The 23,572-nt window shown below is 50.7% G+C and overlaps 1 protein-coding gene across 3 annotated transcripts; it reads right to left on the reverse strand.

The window, feature by feature from the left end:
- Window positions 1-338: 338 nt before the first annotated feature.
- LOC125639482 (acyl-CoA desaturase) lies at window positions 339-21,297 on the reverse strand. Of its 3 annotated transcripts, none has more exons than XM_048856669.2 (6): window positions 20,928-21,297; window positions 13,169-13,448; window positions 8,803-8,933; window positions 7,100-7,305; window positions 5,529-5,761; window positions 339-3,495 (listed from the first exon to the last, which is right to left on the reverse strand). In XM_048856669.2, exons 1-6 carry the CDS (start codon window positions 21,000-21,002, stop codon window positions 3,299-3,301), a joined length of 1,122 nt encoding a protein of 373 aa, XP_048712626.2. In that variant the 5' UTR covers window positions 21,003-21,297; the 3' UTR covers window positions 339-3,298. The 3 variants fall into 3 exon arrangements, with proteins under 3 accessions (XP_048712626.2, XP_048712625.2, XP_048712627.1); XM_048856668.2 differs by having other exon boundaries at window positions 20,919-21,296; XM_048856670.2 differs by lacking the exon at window positions 20,928-21,297 and adding an exon at window positions 18,061-18,733.
- Window positions 21,298-23,572: the final 2,275 nt, after the last annotated feature.

A 23,572-nucleotide genomic window follows, 5' to 3' on the forward strand; every position in this document is an offset into this window, starting at 1 on the left:
TGTGGTAGTAACCAGCCCGGCACAAGTAAAACTAGAAAAAAAACAATTGATAAAAATAACCAGAAAGGATTGCAAGTATTACAGAACATGCAAGCAAAGAGTGAACTAATACAGAAATGGTTGGAAAAGTGTCTCTCAAAATGGAAGGGTGTGCCTCTGATAAAGGAAGGGAATTTAATTCTGGCAAAGCCAGAGTGAGCACCACTAAAACCAGCTCAAAATCACCACATTTAAAAAGAGGTTCCCTTTCCCTGTACCCCGCATAGGAGGAAATAAATATCTGGAGGAACAGCAGCCTCTGAAGGCTCCAGCCCGCCCAGCCCTTTGTAGTCAGGCAGTCGAGTTTTAAAGTAAACTTTTATTATGAATAAATACCAGTTCAGATCAGTACAACCAGCAGTCTGATTCCAAATTAGTAGAAATTTCAAAAAGTTTTTCAGTAGACAAAACATGGAGATCTTAGAATGCAGAAACTGACCCAGAAAGTTCTCTCTCACATTTCAATAGCAACAGAGCTTAGACAATGCACAGATTCAACCTTCCAATCCTTCACTACTTATCCAACACTCGCACGTCCCGTCTCCAGGATACCAGAGGGGCTGGGAACACTGTTTGCAATCCAGTCATTTACTACCACCGCCACCACTAGTGGGTATATTGGGCCTTCCACACCCTGATCTCTCAGTGCTTTAGAAGTATTAATTGCACCTCAACACCCCTGTGAAGTAGGGTGCTATCCCTATTTTACAGAGAGGGAAACTGAGGCATGGAGAAGTTAACTGACTGACCCTAGATCTCACAGTGAGTCAGTGGCAAAGCTGGGAATCGAGCTCAGGAGGCCTGCTGCTCTAGCCACTAGACATGCTGGTGCTTTATCTACATCCACCTCTCACTCTGACTCACTAACTAAACTCACAGAGAACACACTTGGATACAAACATGCCACCAAAGAAAGAAATACAAAGCAAACAAGGTTACCTTTAAAATGATGCATCTGTTCCTTAATCTAACAAATTCTAACTCAATACATTCAAAATCACCTGTACCCACAATTTAATGACGGCAATTAAATAATTAAATCAAATTTCTATAAATCATAGAACGGAAAACATCCTGCAAATAGCTGTCAATACTTTTATGCGTATTAAAGAAAAAAAAACTTAAGGCACCCAGAGACGTACGCCAATCTACTGACAAAGTGACTGGGCAAACGCCAGTGCTGTTTGGTTACTTCCACTCCACTTCCCCAGGGTGTCAGGATTTTTGGCTCTGATCAGTACTCTTTGGATCTAGAGGCAATGCCCGAATCAACCTCTTGATTTTCTCCCGAGAGGATGGTGGATGCCATACCATGTTGTGTCATGTATCTGAATGGTAGGTTGCATCACACAACACGTCCAGATCATGAGGTAAGGGAAGAACTATTAGGGGAGGCCAAATTCACCCAGGGTGTAGACTCCAGTCAGTGGGGTTTGGACCAGGAATGGATCTGGCCCAGGATTATGATATGCAGGTATCTTTGCATCCAGTTGGATAAAACTATCCACAGCCACCCCCTGGGCAGTTATAAATCTCAGCCGTGGGGAATCCCCACCCACCCATCCACCTCCCGGGTTTAGAGCCCAGGAATTAAAAGCTTCCCAACGGGCTTATCTGCTGGTGGAACGCGCAGATCACTAGCCCAGTCAGAGGGCAGGCTGCTCCATTGGGTTGCAAAGCTGGACAGTTCTGGTCACAGCAATGCAAAGGAACAAGGCCAGGAACGACTTCTTTAGTTGGGGAGTGGTCCTGCTTTGAGCAGGGGGTTGGACCTAGATGACCTCCCGAGGTCCCTGCCAACCCTGATATTCTATGATTCTTGGCCGACAGCAAGAGTTTTGCGACATCAGCAGTGCTGTGCTCACCTTGGCCTGCGTGGGAAGGCTGGAGCCTGCCCTTGAGGATATGCAGCACAGCTGGGACTGGGGAAGGAGCATCTCAGCATCATTCCTCCACCCTGGCTCAGTCTTTCCCAGCTCTGCCCCAGGATCCACCAGCCTGGGCACCTCATGAGCTTTCACCCAGCACCGCAGCACTATCTGGTGAGTGGCTGATGGGAATGGGGCCTCGCCCTGCCAAGCCTGTCTGCAGCATCTGCAAGTGCTATGGGGTGAAAAACAGAAGGGTTTTAACCCTCCCCCCATTAGCCTCTGCTGCCAAGGAGTGAACAGGCACCTTCTGTGCCCAGGCACTGTGCAGCGGACCCCCCCCCCCCTCGCCGGAGGGAAGGCCCTGTCTGCAGGGGATGAATTACGTACGGCCCAGCAGCCAGCACCCTGCTCTAGCACCGTGTGTCTGGGGGAGTTATAGGAACGGCCGCCAGCAGCAGCGGCTGCATCAGCGCTTCCCACGGCAGTGTGTGCATCAGGCAGCCATTGTCCCCAGGGCAACTCTGATTTGCTTTGGGAGGGGCTGGGGAGCTGGTCATGAGCCCCCTAACAGGCTTTCCTGCCCCCAGCACAGTGGGGCAATTCAGTCCCATCTCCAGCCTGGATCTGCCCAGTAGATGTGGCTCCACCCCCGGCTGCAGGGGGGCTCTTCTGAGAAGGGGTCTCACAGACACTGGGCTGGGATCCTGCAACTTTCTCAGGCTTTAACCCTCTCAGTGTCCCCTGCTTTGGTGTCTGTTTCTATCAGGTATTTGTTAATTGGCTGCAGGAAACCCATCTGACAGAAACAAGGCTCCCCTGGGTCTTTGACATAGCATCATCCCCGCTTTCTAGCTGGTCACTCACAGGATCAATTTGCTTAGATGTGGCCACATCAGCAGTCTGTTCATCTGCCCTGAATCAGTAGCTCTGGGAGGGCAGGAGAACCAGAGGCAAGAAAGGGGCATTTCAAGGGAAAGAGTCCCTGACTTTGGCTCAACTCTTCAGCCAGCTGGTACAGACCCCCCTCCACTCCCTCGGTCCAGCCAGCAGCACAATCTGCCCCGGACGGGCTTTCGACCAGCTCCCTGCCAAGGAGAGAGTCAGAGACAAGGAGAAAATGCAGGATGGAAGAGTTAGAGGGAAAGGGAGAGATCCTGCCAGAGAGAAACAAACGAAGAACAAAAAGAAGGGAGAGAGAGAAGAGAGGGAGGGAGCTGCTGAGCACTAGAAAGACAAGTTATAGGTTTTAAATACATTTAAAATACACTGTGCAGGAACAGGTTAAAATCAGCAGCAGCAGCAACCTGGTAGCATTATTCAATGGTTAGTAAATAGAACATAAAACCCTGTGACCAGCTCACTCGGGGGGGGGGAAATAAAATGCGCCCTCAGCCATTGTGGCTCCCATCGCCAGTCCGAGTTTTCCGAGCCAGGATGGTCTCCTTGGAGACCTTCTTGCGATCGCTGGCCAGCCCCAGGAGGCACATGAGATCGATGAAGGCCGTGGTGAAGTTGTAGTGCCAGCCGAACTCGCTGGTGGAGTAATCGTAGGGGAAGGTGTGGTGGTAGTTGTGGAAGCCTTCGCCTGGAACGGAAGAGCAGGGACAAGACACTGTAAATACACCTGAGCCTGGGTTTGAAACGGTCACGCTCTAGAACCCCCATGCCCAGGCTCGGGCACCATGTCCCCAGAACGGGCCACCTGTGCCGAACGCAGACTGTGCTCCCCTTGGGGCAGGGACAGCCCCCGTCCTCCTCCACTTGCAGCCCATTGACTTCGCTGGGAGCTGCTCAGGCTCTGCGTGCCGAGGCCGTGTCTACATGGAGGTTTCTAGAAAGTCTCCCAGCGTTGGTCTATCCCTGACCCAGCTCCACCAGTGGAAGTGCCAGCGTGGGGTGAGCCTGAGCCCTGCCACCACTGGGCCATCGACCCTGCTCTGAGCAGGGTGCAACAAGGCAGTGGTGGAAGCTCTGGCCACGTGCGCACTCCCTCATCGACAGGCTGGTGACGATGCACCGGTGAGAGGCCAAGGCGGGGAGAATGTCAGAAAATACCAGCCCTGTCAATGGGACCCGTCTACAAATGGCCAGTCACAAAGAGACAACACTAGGAGCCAGGCACCCAGCACCCTGAGAGAGCAGAGAAAGGCAGGGGGGAGTAGGGGCTGAGCAGCCCCTGGTGGCTGGCTGTCCTGCTGCTCTCCCCTCTTCCAACATTTGGTGTACAAGTTACACCAGTTCGGACTCCCTCTGCTCCACTTGCCCATGTGTAACATCGCCCACCAGCCCCATCTCCTCTGCACTGAGTCCAACACCAGAGGAGGACCAGGATGGCGCTAAGGTTAGTACAGGGCATGTGAGGAGGCCACGGCAGGCTGGAGGGGAGAACAAGTGATGGCTGGTTAATCTCAGCACAGGTCTGGCCAGAGCTCGGTTGGCTGTTTACCTGACCCTCATGAAGCGGTCAAATTGGGTGAGAAAACTCAGGATATCTCCGGCACTTCTGCTTGTGCCTGGGCCTCCCCTTATTAAAGCCTTTAAAATGGGCCCCCTCAGAGAGCCTAGTGAGGCTTGTACGGGGTTCTGATTCCTCTTCAGTCTCCCAGAAAGAAGCTGTCTAGCTTTGGCTGAGCTCCTGGCAAAATCTAAAGTGAGTCCAGGCACTTATCAGAGGCTCCGTCCATCCATCTTCCATCCCCAGAGTCTGAGAAGCTCAGATCGAGATGGGAACTGTGCAGCTCTGAGTCTTGCTAGTGAAAGTCTGGGGCCAGATCCCCAGTTCAGGTAAATCAGTGGAGTGCTGCCAAAGTCCACAGAGCTACAATACACGAGCTGAGAATCTGGCTCAGGAAAGCAGTACAAAGCTCATGGTGATTCTGGGCTCATTTTTCCCAGATCCTCAGTACCTCTGAAAATCAGGACTTGGCTGTCTCAAGCCTCTAGCACTCAGAAACCCCTGGGCACTTCTGGCTGCACGTGTCCAGCTATTTCAGAAGCATCATTTCCCAGAGGTGGAGAGAGAGAGAGTGGGGGGCAACTGTCATCATAACAAACAGGCAGTGAGAGCTTCAGGAAGGGCAAATAAATCTCATTGCTGAGATAAGAAGGTGCTACATGCAACAAACTGGAGAAGATAACCCCACTGCCCTACGTACCTATTGACTAGAGCATGAGACACTCCAGTAAACGTGCAGGTCTGCAGGTGCATGGGTGAGATCACCCAGCTGGAGTCTACATGCTTCTGGTTTTCCCGTATGCGAATGCAGAAACATCGGGGTGTTAACCCCAGTGGCCTGCCTAAATTCATAGGGTCAGATCCTGATGTAAATCAGGATAGCTGTATGGACTTCAAAGCAATGCAGATTTACACCAGCTGAGGATCTGGTCCATTTTATATTATGTACCTAAAATCTCTCCCATCCCAGTTTTATAAATGGATGTTATTCCTCTTCCCTTCTCTCCCAGACTCTCGTGCCCTGTTGCTATGCACTACTGAACAGCTGCTGTGTTCCTCCCCAGACACAGCTGTGTTTTAGTGGCAGGTGCAGTGATCTCTGCCTGTCTCACTCACAGTCAGTTTGTGGAGTGGTTTGGAATTAAAAGGCGCCACCAATGTACCTAAGGCTCCAAACGTTACCAAGCGGTTCTCCCGGGGATTGATGTTTCGATCGTAGGGCCGGTTGCCAAACATATGTGCAGCGCTGTTCACGAGCCAGGTGGCGTTGAGCACCAGCACGTAGCGCAGGATGGCGGGGAGGAAGAAGCTGTTGCGAAGAGATTCCCCCCAGAAGCACCAGGGCACTAGGGTGGGGAACAGGAAGCACATGACCACCACAGAAAGCTTGTAAAACCTGCCAGGAAAAAAAGAGATTAATGGGGAGAGAGTGTTAGTGGGCGGGTGCATCCCATGGAGGGGAGTTGAAGGACGAGGGCAGTTCAGGTCATCTACCAGGGCTGAGTCTCCGGGGCGGGGGAGAGGTGCTAGTTTTAACTATCCAAAGAAAATAGCGCAGAACCAGCCCACCTCTGCTGGTTTTCCCCCTGGAGAAAAAGGAAAACAAGGGTAGTGACAAAGTGGGCACAGAAGAATAAAGGGGATCGGCTGGGCACACAGTAAGAGCCACACACCCGCTGGCAGGGGGTAAGAAGGACTCAGCAGATGAGCTGGAAATGGAGTACAGGTGCCATGAAGCAGAGCTGCCAGGCTTCCTGGGGCTCCATTTATCATTATTGCTGCCAGGTCACATTTGTACTGGGGGAGCGCGACAGCTGCCATCTTGGCGGAGGCACCTGGGATTAAACCAGGGTCCTCCAGCTCTCAGGGCATACGCTGCTGCAGCTGGAGCTTTGGCTCCCTCCCTGGGGGCCGCAGCAGACTCCTCTCCTCTCTCCGTCAGGGGACCTGTCACTCACACTGGGGGAGGCCTGGTGCTCGGCTGCCCCAGGGAACCGGGCTGTGTGTGCGCGGGAAGGGATAGAAGGAGGGAAACCCAATCCCAGCAAGTGAGAGATTGCACATGGGGGGGGGGGGTGAGAGAGAGAGCCTCTTTACCCCTGCTAAGGTCGCAGCAGTGGGACACGTTTTATACAAGAGGTTGGCACTGGGCCCCCTGTGCCAGCGATGTTCCCAGCGAGGCAGCAGCCCTGCCTTTTCTGACCTCATTCCTCCTCTCCCATAGAGGTAGAAGAAAAAAAGGAAAATGCGTAATATATCCCACTGCTGTGCTGGATGGAACTTGTTTGCGAACCTGGGAAGAAATCCATGAGGAACAACGGCCCCAATGCTCCAAACACACCTGAACCATCCCATTGACTTCATTTGGGGCTGGTCACCTGCAGAAAGGATCCAGGGTGACTCACAAGAGGGTTAGTTTTGCTCTGGAGCAGGGGTAGTCAATTATTTTTTGTCAAGGTCCAAATGTCTTGGTCAAGGTCTAGTCAAGGTCCAGATTCCAGAGAAAATACAAAAATAATGATAAGTAAATAAAAGATTTTGAGGCGGATTCAAACATGTCTGGCAGTCCGGATTTGGCCACCTATTGACTACCCCTGCGAGAGATTCCTGTATCCGGACGCCATGCCTCAGAGCCCCTTTGGTTCCCCAGTGATACACTGGTCACAACACCTGCCCCTCACCTTGTGCCACAATCACACTATTTTCTTCCCCAGCTTGGCCACACCCGGCTCACCTCCTTTGGAACATCACCACTTTGTCGGCTTTCAGGTCAGACAGGTCCAGCTTCCGGCCCTTCTCGATGACGTCGGGGTGTTTGCGCACCAGCAGCCAGCCAACGTGGGAAAAGAAGAAGCCCCGTGTGGCGTTATGAGGGTCCGCGTCGGTCTCGGAGAACTTGTGGTGGACGCGGTGATCTCGGGCCCACTCGTAGATGTCATTCTGGAATGACCATGACTGGATGACTCACTGGGTCAGCAAAGATTAGAGCTAGACCACATTTTTCAATTTAAATTTGGTTTTGTTTTTAACAGTATTTGGCATTTTTCACCAGAACATTTTGATTTTCCTCAGAACTTTCCACCTTTATTGAAAATTTTTTTTTTTTAAACTGATCGTTTTCAGAATTTGGTTTGCCCCTCCTCAGCTGCACTGCTAACAGACTGGAGAGACAAGGTGGGTGAAGTAATATCCAATACGCAATCTTTATTGGACCAACTTTTGCTGGTGAAAGAGACAAGCTTTCACGCTACCCAGAGCTCTTCTTCAGACCTTCTGCTTTGTGTAGCTCAAAAGCTTCTCTCTCTCTCACCAGCAGAAGTTGGTACAGTAAAAGATATTACCTCACCAACCTTGTCTCTCCAATATCCTGGGACTACACAGCTATACCACCACTGCAAATCACTCCGATTGGTCAGCTTAACATCAGGGTGGGATTTGTTTTTTAAAATCAAACAGCATTTTTTCCTTTCGAAATGGAAAAATTTCAGTTTTGAATGTTCAAAAACAGAAAAAAACCCTTTATTTATAAACCTCTCTCAGGAGATTATGTTTAAGCCAAAAGATTGGTCCATTTCTAAACCAGCTTTCAAAATGGTGAAATGTTCATGATTTCATTCAAAATGTTTGTTTTGACCAACACCACTAGTGAAAACGGTTCCCATGTACATTGCCTCTCTCATACAGAGATCCCAATGCACTTTTGAAAAGCTGGTTTAATTTCATCCCATCCTGTAGCCGGGAAACAGAGGCATTATCCAGGCACACTTATTGCACCTGTCACTGCAGAGTCTGAGTACCAACTTAATCTCAATAATATGGGGGATTTCTCCTGACCACCACTCTGCGGCAGGCAAGTAATGTTATCATTCCTGTTTTACAGATGGGAAGAGTGAGGCCCATAGAGACTTGCCAAGGTCACACGGGGAATCTGTGGCAGAGACAAAAATTGAACCCAAGTCTCCTGCATCCCTGTCTAGTGCCTTAACCACAAGACCATCCTTCTTGCAGTGAGAGGAAGTGATTTACCTGCAGGACACACAACAGGTTAGTGGTAGAGAAGGATATGGATGCCAGGCCTCAGTTCCAACCACTGGGGTACCCTGACTCCTTTACAGCCCACCACTGGGAGGTGCAAAGTATCCTCAGTGCCTCCTGCAGTCAGCATACACAGGGGCCGTATGCAGAGTTGCATGGGTGCACTCCCAATAACCCTCCCCTATCCCAGCAGCAGCGAGTCTCCCCCTCCGATGGAAGATGTAGACTCAAACACAGCTTAGGAGATGCAGCTCTCAGAGGGAAATGTTTCTGTAGGAGACATGGTAGAATAAGGGAACGTGACTTTTCCCTGCTTCTCTGTTGCATGTGTGGCTGCAGCTGGGGTCTCGCTGCTTCCCTCCAAGACTGAGGAACCTGGGAAGAGGCAAAAGGGGTTCCTACCTGAAAAGCCATGGAGTTGGCTATGGCCAGAAAGATCCTGAGGGGCAAACTGGCTTTGTAGGACCGATGGCTCCAGATGCGATGCGCTCCCGCTGTTATCCCCAGAGCACTCAGCAGGAAACACAGGGACCCTGGACGCAAGAAGAGGGGGTGTCACAACTGCACCTCAGATAGAAGTCAGAGTTCACCCCCTCGGACACTAGGCCTTGTGCCCTTACCTTTTCTGGGATGGAATCCTGTGATTCCCCCACCCTCAGACCAGACTCTGGACTACAGCACTCTGTGGATTAACCATGCCTACCCAGCAGGTCTGACCGGGCAGACCTGCGGTTCTTTCCTTCGGGAGCTGTGTCCAGTGGTGAACACAGTGACCAGACAGCCTTCTTAAACCGAAGTGTTGTTTAGCCTGTGTGTGGTTTAATCTTAGCAGCAGGAACAAAGCACAACATGAGAGAAAAAGGACTTTAAAGCAACAAGAAGTCGAAGCACGTCTTCATGGCTTCTGATCCATAAGCACATTCTAAGGTCACAGATCATAAAACCGTTCCAACCTACGTCTCTCATACAGCTCTTCTAAGGCAGCAAGGTCCCAGCCTTTGCCCACTTGCAGAGGTTCCCCTGGCTAGCTGCCACCTCCATATAAATTATCCCCTTTTTCCTTCCACAATATTCTCCCATAAGTAGGGCCCTACCAAATTCACAGCCCACTTTGGTCAATTTCATAGTCCTAGGATTTTAAAAATAGTACATTTCATGATTTCAGAAATGTAAATCTGAAATGTCAGGGTGTTGTAATTGTCGGGGTCCTGACCCAAAAAGGAGTTGTGGGGGTGTTTGTCACAAGGTTACTGGGGGAGGGGTGGTACTGCCACCCTCGCTTCTGCACTGCTGCTGGCGGTGGCGCTGCCTGCAGAGTGGCAGCTGCTGGCCGGGAGCCCAGTTCTGAAGGCAAAGCCGCCGCCAGCAGCAGCGCAGAAGTAAGGGTAGAAAGGTGTGGTATTTCCACCCCCACTTCTACGCTGCTGCTGGCAGGGCACTGCCTCCAGAACTTGGCACCTGGCCAGCAGCTGCTGCTCTTCAGCCACCCAGCTCTGAAGGCAGCGCAGAAATAAGAGTGGCAATACCATGACCCCCCCTAAATTAACCTTGCAAATCTCACCCCCCGCCAACCCTCTCTTGGGTCAGGACTCCCAGTTTGAGAAACGCTAGCGTCCCGCCATGACATCTGTATAGTCTAGGGTAAAAGCACACAAAAAGACCAGATTTCACAGTCTATGATGCTTTTTTCCATGGCTATGAATTTGGTAGAGCCCCACCCATAAGCCTGGGAGCCAGCTGAAGTGCAAGGAGCAAGGCCCCTATAATTTGGTCATGATCCCCAGAGACTGCAGCATCCCTTTTGCTGGAGGCCTCTATGCCAATCTTCAGGGGGGCCTAGATTCAAATCACAAGAGACAGGCATTGATATCCCCACCCCCTTAAACTGGGGAAACAGTTCAGCAGCTATGCCCCCTGCAGAGCTGGCATTCCTGGTTCTAGCCCCACTTACTGGATCCCTTGGTCCCTGGCTCCTCACTTGTGCAAGGTCCAATTCGTGCTCTCTCTGTGGTTCTTGTTCCGCCTGCTCATGCTGGTGCTGCTTCTCCTGCTCTGCTCTGGCCTGATATCAGTCAGCAAGTTGCTTGGCCTCCAAGGGCAGCTTTTCTCTTTCAAGCTGCAGCTTCTCCTCCTCCAGCTGCACCTCCTCCACCCCCGCCGCTGTTGGTCTGAGAGTTGGGCCATTCTGGGCTGCAAGAGAACAGGAACCCTCGTCTAGGTCCTGGGCCGGTGCTGGTGCCCCATTCTGCCTCCAGTCATCATCATACAGCAAAGACACCAGCTCTGACCTTCCTAGCTCTTTTGAGTTTAGGGTCCTCTCTGCTCAACTTGATTAACTGATCTGCCCCAAGCCATTCAGAACTCATTTTTCCCTTCTGACCTTCCCTAATCTCTTCCCAACCCAAACACAAGCCCCTTTTTCTCTTGCTTTTTCCTTCTACAATACTTGTTTTTACCGCTGTTGTCACTTATTGGAAATTCACCACTGTCACAATCATCCCAGCAGGCTTCCCCCAATAAGTTACATTTACCGGACTGGCGGCATGCTCTGACCTCTTCCTGGCCTGAGAGCACCACCTCAGGCCTTCACCTTTCCTGGGGTGGAATCATACAATTCCCCCACTCTTAGACTGGGCCTGGGGTTACAGCACCCTGTCCATCGGCCATGCAACAGATCCGACTTGGTTCTGCACCAGTAGTTCTTCCCTTCAGGAGCTTGTTACCAGTGGAAAAGAGAGGAAGAATACTAAGAGGCCAAGATGGCTGCATCGGGAGCTCTTCAGTGACCTGAAAAATCAAGATAGAATCCTACAAAAAGGAGAAACACTGACAAATTGCTCAGGAGGGGCACAAAAGGACAGCACCAGCATGTCGGAACAAAAATCACCGCTACCGCTAGCAAGGGACATAAAAGGCAGCAAGAAGAGGTTCTACAAATACATGAGTAACAAGAGAGAAGTCGGCAAGTGTATGTCCACTGTTAGTGCGGAAGGACAGTTAAAATGGACAGCACCAAGAAGGCCAAGGTGCTTAATACCTGTTCTGCCTCAGTGTTCAGTAAAAAGGTTAATTGGGACCAGATGCTTAACACAATTAATATTAATAATGAAGAAAAAGGAACACAAGCCAGACTAGGGAAAGAACGGGTTAAAGAATATTTGGATAAACTAGATGTAGTCATGTTGGCAGGGCACTTAACATGTTGAACTAGGGCACTTAAGGAACTAGTTGAACCAATCTCAGAGCCATTAAGAACTCCCGGAGGATGGGTGAGGTCCCAGAGGAATGGAGACGGGCACCCAGAGTACCTATCTATAAAATGGAGAACAAAGAGAACCCAGGGAATTATAGACCAGTCAGCCTAACTTGGATATCTGGAAAGATAATGGAATAAATTATTCAACATGCAAGCACCTACAAGATAACAGGGTGATAAGTAATAACCAACGTGGATTTTTCAAGAACAGATCATGCCAAACCACCCTAATTTCCTTCTTTGACAGGGTGGTTGGCCTAATGGATGGGGGAAAGCAATAGATAGGATATCTTTATTTTAGTAAGGCTTCAGACACAGTCCCAACTAGGGAAACGTGGTCTAGATGAATGTACTACATGGTGGGTCCATAACTGGTTAAAAAAACAAAAAAGACAAAAAAAAAACCAACCACACATACTCCAAGAGCAGTTATCAATGATTTACTGTCAAGATGGAATTCACATCTAATGGGGTCCCACAGGGGTCAGTCTTGGGTCTGATACCATTCAATATTTTCATTAATGACTTGGATAATGGAGTGGAGAGTCTGCTTATAAAATCTGCAGATCTCCCAGCTTTGGGTCAAGTTGCAGCACTTTGGAGGACAGAATTAGAATTCAAAATGGCCTTGATAAATTGGTCTGAAATCAACAAGATGAAATTCAATAAAGACAAGTGCAAAGTACTACACCTAGGATGGAAAAAATCAGCTACAACATGGAGAATAACTGGCGTGGTGGTCATACTGCTCAAACTGGGGCTTCTTGTGCATCACAAGCTGAATAAGCCAACGCCGCGATGCTGTTGCGAAAAAAGTAAATGTCTTTCTGGGGCGTATTAACAGGAGTGTGGTATGTAGGACACAGGAGGGAACTGTCTCACTCTACTTGGCTCTGGTGAGGCCTCAGCTGGACTATTGTGGCCAGTTTTTGGCACCACACTTTAGAAAAGATGTAGACAAATTTCAGAGAGACCAGAGAAGAGCAACAAAAATAATAAGTTTTAGAAAAAATGACCTATAAGGAAAGGTTAAAAAAACTGGGAATGTTCAGTCTTAAAAAAAAGAGAGACTTGAGAGGACCTGATAACAGTCTTCCAATAGGTTAAGGACTTGTATAAAAGAGGAGGGTGATCAATGTTCTCCCTGTCCACTGAAGGCAGGGCAAGAAGTAATGGGCTGAATCTGCAGCAAGGGAGATTTAGGTTAGAAAAAACTGTAAGGATAGTTAAATACTGCAATAAAATCACAAGTGGAGATTGTGGAATCCCAGTCATTGCAGGTTTTTAAGAGCAGGCTTGACAAACACTTGTCAGAGCTGGTCTAGGGTTACTTGCTTCTGCCTCAGCAGGGGGATTGGGGACAGGACTGGACTAGATGACATCTGGGGATTCCTTCCAGCCCTACATTTTATGATTCTATAATCAAATCCACAGTGATAGTTACAATTACACACGAATGGAATCAATAATTAACACACACTTATTCCCTAATCTGTCACAGCCTCTGCTTACCCCACACCAAGGTGGCAGGCTTTGCTGCAGGTATCAGCCACAACCCGTACAAGGCCCCTAAATGCAGCAGACTCATGAGGATGATGTTCCTCCAGACATATCTCCTGGCAGGCTTGGGGCCCTCCTTCTCACAGTAGCTCTCATCAAAGATATCGTCCGTCATGCCCCGGTCTCCTCCCAAGTCCTCTTGGTTGGACAGGGCTTTCTCCATGCCTGCTCCCCCATTCCTCGTCACCCTGGCGGTAGCAGTAGTGGTGAAGGAGGGGAGATCCTTGGAGAGCTGGAGTTGGGAGGGGACATTAAAAACAAACAACATTGTGATGGTTACAATCTGGTCCCCACCACAAGGATCAGAAGGGGCTGGCTCTGGGCTGCTGATCCACCATCACACCCATCGCCTAAGGGGGAGGGGCATTAGGAGCAGGCTCCCCCAGCCAGGGCTGGCAGTCTCTCTCAGACACTGCCTCTCCATCACAGCCCCCCCCCCCCGCCCTCCCTGCATCATATTGTGAGCAGGGTGTAGGGGGAGAAGAGAAGGTCACTAAAAAAGCTGCCTCTGAGTGGTAGCAGGACTCAGTCTGGGGTTCTCTGGACAGGGCCAGCAGCACCCAGCCAATTGCATGTTGTTCTCTTGTGGTGCAAACCCACCACACACACTGGGTCAGTGCAAGGCACAGAAACCATTTCACCCCTAAGCCCTGCTCAGGATCTCTGGCACCCTGCACAGGGGGGATCTCAGCCCTGGAGCTTTGGGGGGCATGGAGAGTGGGAGTGAAGGTGTTTAAAGACACCCCCCACCACTATCAGTAGAGATCCCCTTGAGGCTGGTGTTCGAGCAGCTGCAGGGTCATTTGCGGGGTGCAGGGAATCATCGCTCTCATTTGGCTTTGTCAATGGGTGTTTTATATTCATCACTCAAGGGTCCCCAAGAGCTTGGGCTGGGCTTGTTTCTTTCAGCCACTGATAAGTTACATTGTGCAAACCAGCAACAGAAGGAATGAGATTTGCACTTTGTTCCTGGGGCTGCTCCTAATACCAATCTGTTGCCTTTCTACAGCCCCTTCCAATGGAGGATCTCAGGGCAGTTCAGACATTACTGGGTTAAGCCTCACAACCCATTTGTGATGCCTTTTCACCTCTCTCGGCCTTACTTTCCTTGTCTGTTGAGTGGGGAGACTGATACTGGCTGACATTACTAAACCAACTTGGTTTAGAGAGAACGTAAAGGCAACTATGTATACACATACACACACACTAACTCCTCGCTTAACGTTGTAGTTATGTTCCTGAAAAATACTACTTTAAGCAAAAAGATGTTAAGAAAATCCAATTTCCCCATAAGAATTAATATAAATGGGGGAGGGGGGGTTAGGTTATAAACAAGCAATTTAATACTGTACACAGCAATGGTGATTGTGAAGCTTGATTGAGGTGGTGAAATCAGAGGGTGGGATATTTCCCAGGGAATGCCTTACTGCTAAATGATGAACTAGCACTCAGTTGAGCCCTCAAGGGTTAACACATTGTTGTTAGTGTAGCCTCGTACTCTACAAGGCAGTACGAATGGAGGGAAGAGACACAGCATGGCGGAGAGAGACAGAGACACACACTGTGTGTGCGCGCGCGAGAGAGAGATGCGCATTGCCCCTTTAAGTACGCTGACCCCACTCTAAGTACACTGCCTCTAAGTAGATCAGCAAGTTGAGACAGCAGCTGCTGCCAGCAAGCTCCCTCCATCCTGAACCCTGTCCTGTCCCTCCACGCTCTGTGGAGGTGGGGTACAGGAGCGGGGGGGGGAGGACAGTCTGACATCAGTATCCCCCCGACTGCACAGCAAGCGGGAGGCTCCCAGGAGCAGCTCCAAGGCAGAGGGCAGGAGCAGCATACATCACTGAGGGGAGGGACAGCTGAACTGCCTGGCAATTGCTGGGCGGCTGCTGCACAGGGAAACTTAGGGGACCTGATGGGGGCGGGGGGCTGCCGGTCCACCCTGGTTTCAAGCCCCCACCAGCTAGCTCCAATTAACTGCTCTTCCTGCAAGCAGTGGACAAAGCAAGCAGTCTCTAATTGATCAGCAACGGAACAAACAACGTTAACCAGGATGACGTTAAGAGAGGAGTTAGTGTGTGAGTGTGTATTTATATATATATATAGAGAGAGTGAAAGTTGGTACTAAAGAGTATAAATCAGAAATTAGGAATTGTAGAAAATTCATAAGGGAAGCAAAAGGACACAAGGAGACATCTATGGCTAACAGAGTGGGGACAATAAAAAGGAGTTTTTAAAATACAGTAGGAACAAAAAGAATCCTGAGAATAGTATTGGTCGATTACTAGATGGAAATGGTAGAATTATCAATAATAATGTTGAAAAGGCAGAAGTCTTCAATAAATATTTCTCTTCTGTATTTGAGGAAAAAATAGATGATAGAGTCTCATCATATGGTGATCACATTCTTTCCATTCCTCTAGTATCCCTGGAAGATGTTAAAAATGTGTAACTTTAGTACCCTCCATTTAAATCAGCAAGTCCAGATACTTTCATCCAAGAATTTTACGAACAGCTGCCTGAAGAACTCGCTGAACCATTATTATTGATTTTTAATAAGTCTTGGAACACTGGTGAAGTTCCAGAAGACTGGAAGAAAGCTAATATGCCAATTTTTAAAAACGGTAAACGGGATGACCCAGGTGATTAGAGGTCTGTCAGCCTGACATCAATACTGGGTAAGATAATGGAGCAGCTGACATGGAACTTGATTAATAAAGAATTAAAGGAGGGTAATGTTATTAATGCAAAACACCATAGGTTTATGGAAAACAGAGCCAGTCAAACTAACTTGATATCTTTTTTTGATGAGACTACAAGTTTGATTTATAAAGTTAATAGTGTTGATGCAATACACTTAGACTTCTGTAAGGTGTTTGATTTGGTACGGCACACCATTTTGATTAAAAACAATACAAAATTAACAGCCAGTTTTTAATCCATTTAATACGTGCCATCTGATTATTCCCCATTTACAGCTACATTTTGAGATCTATCATTCTGCCTGCCTGTTTTCAGTGGGGTCCTGCACAGATCGGTTCTTGACCCTATGCTATTTAACATTTTTATCAGTAACCTAGAAGAAAACAAAATCATAACTGAAAGTCTGCAGATGATAAAAATTGGGGGAGTGGTAAATAATGAAGAGAAAAGGTCACTGACTCAGAGCAATCTGGGTAACTTGGTAAACTGGGCGTAAGCAAATAATATGCATTTTAATATGGCTAAATGTAAATGTATACATCTGGGAATAAAGAATAGAGGCCATAATTACAGGATGGGAGACACTAGCCTGGGAAGCAGCGACTCTGAAAAAGATTTGGGGGCATGGTGGAGAGTCAGCTGAACATGAGCTTCCAGTGGGACGCTGTGGCCAAGAGAGCCAATGTAATCCTGGGACACGTAAACAGGGGAATCTTGAGTGGGAGCAGAAAGGTTATTTTACCTTTGTATTTGGCCTTGGTGGGACCACTGCTGGAATACCGTGTCCAGTTCTGGTGCCAACAATTCAAAAAGGATGTTGATAAATTAAAGAGCCACGAAAATGAGTAAAGGATTAGAAAACATTCCTCAAGAAGCCCAATCTATTTAGCTTACCTATATGGGGAAATAGGTATTTGATAATGGGCTCTTCAATCTAGCAAAGAAAGGAAGAACATGATCCAGTGACTGGAAATTGAAACTAGACAAATTCAGATTAGAAATAAGGTGTAACTATTTAACAGTGAGGATAATCAACCATTAGAACAATTTACCTTGGTTTGTGGTGGATTCTACATCACTGACAATTTTTAAATCAAGACTGGCTGTTTTTCTAAAAGCTTTGCTCTAGGAACTGTTTTGGGGAAGTTCTCTGGCCTGTGTTAAACAGGTGGTTAGACTAAAGGATTACAATCACAAACTCATAGAATCACAGGACTGGAAGGGACCTCGAGAGGTCATCTAGTCCAGGCCCCTGCACTCATGACAGAATTAAGTATTATCTAGACCATCCCTGATAGGTGTTTGTCTAACCTGCTCTTAAAAATCACCAGTGATGGAGATTCCACAACCTCCCTAGGCAATTCATTCCAGTGCCTAACCACTCTGACAGTTAGGAAGTTTTTCCTAATGTCCAACCTAAACCTTCTGGACCTAGAATCTTTGAATAAGTGCTTGGAGATCGCTGGGTGAGGAGTGCGGAGGATAAGGACAGTGTTGGGTGCTCCCAGTTAGAACTTTGGAGTTCACACTTCATGGCTGCTGGTCAGTATCATTATCCTCCACATTCAGAGAAGGGAAATCAAGGCACAGAGAGACAAAGCGACTTGCCTGAGGTCACACACTGAGTCAGTGGCACAGTTAATAATAGATCTTAGGAGTCCTGGCTCCCAGTTCCCCTGATGCAACCATGACACAACATTCATTCTTCACATGCTCTACCCCTCTGTACTAGCAAAAGTGCCAGATCACACATGCATGATGAAAGGATCATGCATGAGTGACCTCACTAGGCAGGATCCTTTCATTAAATCTGGAGTAACCGATCCTCCTCTCAGCCAGGTGTGACCACTGCCAACTTGAGTTGTGGGTGCTCAACGCTCCTGAGAATCAGCCCCAATGGGCCTCCGTTGCCCTCCACCAAGCGCAATTATTTCTACCCGTACAAACTAGGTTTAAGGCCACTACCCAATCACAATGGCAGGTTCCAGCCCAATATCTTTGGAGATACCAAGGACGCCTGAGTGCTGCAGCTGAGAAGGCTATTTTGTATCTTTGGTGGCAGGGCAATAGAAGCTGGCCCGCTGGGGCCACTGTGATGCAATTTCTTGAGGGAAGCATTAAAATCAGACCATGCAACTTACATGACCACCAACTCCTCCTTTCCCGGGGCAGAATCCAGAGGCTCAGGAATACCTTCCCGCAATGACTAGCGGCCGAGAACCTCACTTGGACATATCCTACAAACCCTGCCGACTCCCACGGCCATTTGGAATTAAGCACAGGCAACCTTCGTCCTGGTATTTCCTAACTTTTGCATGCTTGATTTTACACACAATGACTACATTAAAAGAACAGCATTAAGGTTGCAATTTCATAGGTTTTTAAAAAAGCAAACTGGAAAAAAAAATCAGAATTTCCATCATGTGGCATCCTATTGACACTCACATCAGCAACATTGGAATCTTTAGATCCACCACACAGCCCTCTGTCACCTGAGCTAATGAGCCGATAGCAGTAGTAGGTTGTCATGCTCTACGAGGACCAGCACTAGAGGACAGAATGGGACACACCCATTGCCAGTGGCTTCCAGAGATATTTGCTGACCGCAGAAGAATCGTGAGACTCAGGGACCTTAGGTTCCATTCCAGGCTCTGGAGAGGTGTGTGCTCTAATGAGCACAGACCCCACTGCCTCTTTCCTCCATACTTAACCCCTTCTGTCCCATACCTTCAGGGGTGAAAGTAAGTTAGAGGACTTACCGGTATGCTGGAGTCCTGAGCAAGGGGCGTGGCCTCAACCAGAAGAGGTGTGGCCTCAAATCCCCAGGCCCTTGAAATCAAGATTTAAAGGGCCAGAGCTCCAGCTGCGGTAGTGGCGGCTGGGAGCCCAGGGCCCTTTAAATTACCCCCAAGCTACCAGCTGCAGAGACAGCTGGGAGGCTCGGGGGCTATTTAAAGGGCCCAGGGCTCCAGCTGCCGCTACCGCAGCAGAGCCCTGGGCCCTTTAAATGACTGTGGAGCCCTGGGGGCTCCCGGCTGCCACCACTACCCCGGGGCTCTGGACTCTGGCAGAGCTTTAAAGGGCCTGGGGCTCCGCTGTGGTAGCAGCTGCCAGAGCCCCGAGCCCTTTAAATCCCTGCCTGAGCCCTGCTGCCCAAGCCCTGGGTATCGGTGGCCGGGCTCCATCGGGGATTTAAAGGGCCCCAGGGCTCCAGCCGCTGCTACCGTCCCAGCCCTTTAAAATGCCCGCCAGAGCCCCCCTACCCCAGGGCTTTGGCAGCAGGGCTCCGGCGGGGATTTAAAGGGCCAGGGCAGTAGCGGTGGCTGGAGCTCCAGGGCTCTTTAAATCTCCACCAGAGCCCCCCCACCCCTACCCCAGGGCTCGGGCAGCAGGGCTCAGGTGGGGATTTAAAGGGCCCAGGGAGGGTAGCGGCAGCTGGAGCTCCAGGGCCCTTTAAATGCCAACCTGAGCCCTGCTGCCTGAGCCCTGGGGTAGCGGTGCGGCTCTGGCGGGGATTTAAAGGACCCCGGAGCGGTAGCGGCAGCTGGAGCGCCAGGGCCCTTTAAATCCCGCCTGAGCCCTGCTGCCCGAGCCCTGGGGTAGTGGCGGCAGGGCTCAGGCTGGGATTTAAAGGGTCCCGGGGGGGGGGGGGTAGCAGCAGCTGGAGCTCCGGGGCCCTTTAAATCCCCGCCGCCACTACCCCAGGGCTTTAAATTGCCCTCTCGGAAAGCCGGTCCTGGTACGGCGCACTGGCTCTTACCGGTACACCATACTGGGGCATACCAGCTTACTTTCACCTCTGCATACCCTCCAATTTATCCGTGTCCCAGTTTTGTGCCCCGCCCCTCAACACTCACCAGTCCTAATCTCCACTCCACAGGCTTCTCATCCCAGTATACTTGTTCATGCAGTCCTAGACTCCCTGTCCCCATCTCTTTAGCCAGCCAGTTCCAATTCCCCCTTCCCAGATCCTTGTCTGATCTGTCTCTCCCGCCCCCACCTAGGGCTCCACTCACCTCATGCCCACGCTCCTGTCCCCTCGGTCTTACAGTCTCCTTCCCTGGGCTCCATGTCTAATCTCAGTGCACCACTTCCCCTCCCCACATCAGCTCCTTGGTCAGGCCCAGTTCTCCTTGCGCACCCTGGCTCCTTATCAGGCCTCTCCCTCATTCTCCTCACCCCAGTGGCTCCCAGTTCCAGCCTCCTTGCCCAGCCAGCCCCGCTCTCCCCCGGTTCCTCATCGGATCTCAGTCTCCCACCTCCCCCTCCCCGGCCAGCCGGCCCCCCAGTCTCAGTCCTTTTGCTGAAACAGTCCCAATCTCCTCTGCTTCCAGCTCCCGGCTCCTTGCCCAGCCAGCCCCAGCCCCAGCTCGTGTGCTCTCTGCTTCGGAATCAGGCAGCTGCCTCCGCCGCGCTGCCCGGGGCTGGGCCCAGCAGAAGGGTCCCCGAGAGCACGGGAGAGCCAGACCCCCGGCTCCTGGCCCCGAGCCGGAAACGGCAATAGCAGAAGCCTGACTCTGCCCCGGCCGGAGGATGCCCAGTGCAGGCATCTCCCGGAAACAGAGCTGCGTAGTCGCTCCCCGGTATATGGTAACTGCAGGTTTTTCCAGCGCCTCCTCCTCACGGGGTCAGATCGGGGGGGGGGGGGATTTTCAGGGCGCCGGAGAAAAGGCCTGTCCCCGACACAGCGGCGCCCCCATGCCAATCGCTGCTCCGGGCCCGGGGGTGCTCGGGCACCTGGCTCAAAGAGAGGGGCTCAGCCTGTGAGCTGTTCCCCGGGCGAAACAGCCCGCCTTGCCCGAGGCTCGTTCTCACAAACAGCTGGGACGTTTTCCCAAAGAGTTCAGCCCGAGCCAGCCCCTGGCACGGGAGATTCCAGCCCAAGCGGCCACCGCCCGGCAACGTTCAAAGCTATTGAAAACTGGGTCTGAGCAGCACCCGCCGTGCCAGGCGGCGCCCCCAGCCCATCAGCCCCCCGCACACCCGCGGTTGCGCACACCTCGCTTACTGAGGGGACCTGCCCGGGGCTGCGGGGAGACGCCAGAGCCGAGCTTCCCTCCTCTCGAGCCAAACGCGCAGCCATCCGCAGCCCTGTCTGGGTTTGCCCGCAGCGCGCTGGGACCGCCCCTGCAGGAGCTGCACCGCCCCCGCGGCTGACACGGGATCCGGGCGGTGTCTCCTCGCCTTGGCTCGGCAGGCTGCAGCTCCCCAGCCTGAGATATTTCAGCTCTCTGTGCCCTGGGCTTGCAGCCACGCCCGCAGCGAGTCTTAGGGCTGTTGTTTTCCTATGACGTTAACAGATCAGTGTCCAGCCCTGCAGCTGGCTCCTAAGGAGGCGGCTGGAGAATTGCTCGTGATGCCTTCGCACCTGCAGAGTCGCTCCTCGCCTTAGGCTGGGGGAGGGGTCTTCAGCTGCCCGCCCACCTCCCGGATCTCAATAGGTGGAAGAGCTCACTCCTGACAATTACCACGGTCTTGTCTAAAAAGATGATGTAATTAATGTCTAAGTAAAGGGTGCTCACCGGGTAATTGTGTAGACCAGTGGTTCTTTCAAACTTTTGGACTGGTGACCCCTTTCACACAGCAAGCCTCTGAGTGCAACCCCCCCTTATAAATTAAAAAGACTTTTTTATATTTTTAACACCATTAGAAATGCTGGAGGCAAAGTGGGGTTTGGAGTGGAGGCTGACAGCTCGCGACCCCTCCCTGTAATAACCTCGCAACCCCACAAGGGGTCCCAACCCCCAGTTTGAGAACCCCTGGTGTAGGGAATTGCAAAGGGTCACCCCTGTGTCAGTACTATGGCTAATGCTATGTTGTCTACCCATTTGGGACCCAACTTGATGCTCACTGAAGTTAATGGGTTTCTTTCCGTTGACTTGAATGGTCATTGGATCAGGTCCATAATGCAGCACTCCTCCTCTTTCTGTACATTATTATCTGAAAAGAAAGAACTCTGTCATTGGATTGTCTAGGTTTTCTGGTCTCTGAATCATTCAGAAGGCGATATGTTTTAGAAATATTGTTTCAGCACTGATAGCTTATGATGAGGTATCAAGGTTACATTAGTAAAAGTATATGACCTCTCCAAAAGAAAGCTGTCAGTACAAATATTTTAATTGACTTCTGTGGGCATTGAAGAGATTTACAATGAAGTCAATGAAATTTTGAGTCTGGTTTGGTTTCCCGAGCCGAGAAACAACACTGCAGATCATAGGCCAACTCCTCAGCTGATATAAACTGATGTGGCTCCATTGACTTCAGCTGAACTATGTTGATTACACCAGTTCAGAATCTGGCCCCATAACTATCTTTATTTTAAACAAACCAGATTAGTCTACTGCAGAGGTTCTCAAACTGTGGTCTGTGGACCACCAGTAGTCCACAAGCTCCATTCAGGTGGTCCGCGATTAGTTCCCTCTAAGGCAGGGGTGGGCAAACTACGGCTTTGGATCCGGCCTGCGGGATTGCCACCCCTATGGCGCCATGCACCGCTCTGGGAAGCGGCCAGCACCAGTCCCTGCAGCCCTGCGTAGCTCCCATTGGCCGGGAAGGGGAAACCGCAGCCAATGGGAGCTTTGAAGGAGGTACCCACAGGTGAGGGCAGTGCACAGAGCCCTCTGCCCCCATCCCCCAGGGGCCACAGGGACGTGGTGCCGGCTGCTTCCGGGAGCAGCATGGGGCCAGGGCAGGCAGGGAGCCTGCCCTGACCCCGGTGTGTACCGCTGCTACCCCGGAGCCACTCCAGGTAAGTGGTGCTGGGCCGGAGCCTGTGCCCCGAACCCTTCCTGCACCCCACACCCCAACCCCCTGCCCTGAGCCCCCAACCCCCTGCCCTGAGAAGCCTGCCACCCCCCAACCCCCTGCCCTGAGCCCCCTCATACACCCCACACCCCTCCTCCACCCCAACCCCTTGCCCTGAGCCCGTTCCTGCCCACCGCAACCTCTCCCACACCCCGCACTCCCTCCCACACCCCAACCCCCAGCCCCAGCTCTACATGCGTGGCCCTGTATTGAATTTCCCTACCCAGATGTGGCCCTCAGGCCAAAAAGTTTGCCCACCCCTGCTCTAAGGTGTGCACCTGGGCAGCCGTCCACAAAACAATGAAGGGCCACCCACCTAATTAGTGGAGTTGTGCAGACGTGGCTCCACTAATTAGGTGCTGGGACCCTGGAGAAGATGCACATGTAAAGTGAGGTGGTGGCCTTGGGGGGGACTAGGGGATAGGTGGGTGAGAAGACGGGGTGGGGGGAATTTAGGATGTACAGGGCTGCGGCGGCCAGAGAAAGGTGACTTTTCCCAGCTCCAGGGACGGCCCTTCTTCCCAGACTCAGCTCTCTGGCTGCTGGGGCAGGGGAGAGACCCCCCTTCCTTCCCAGCCCCAGCTTGGGGACTGCTGTGGTGTGGGAGAGAGGGCACATCCATCGCATTAGAAAGGTAAAACTACTGATATGAAAATATTAGTTGTGTGCTTTTATTTGTAGAACAAAAAAAGTTCATTATTATTACTTTTTTTTTTATATAGCACTTTTATCCAAAGCACTTTACAATAGTTAGCTAATGGTACAAACAACATTTGGAAAGATCGTTAAGTGGTCTGCCGAGACTCTCAGCAATTTTCAAGTGGTCTGTGGAAAAAAGAAGTTTGAGAA

Source organism: Caretta caretta, chromosome 7 (genome assembly GCF_965140235.1).
Source record: "Caretta caretta isolate rCarCar2 chromosome 7, rCarCar1.hap1, whole genome shotgun sequence".
Taxonomy (NCBI): domain Eukaryota; kingdom Metazoa; phylum Chordata; order Testudines; family Cheloniidae; genus Caretta; species Caretta caretta.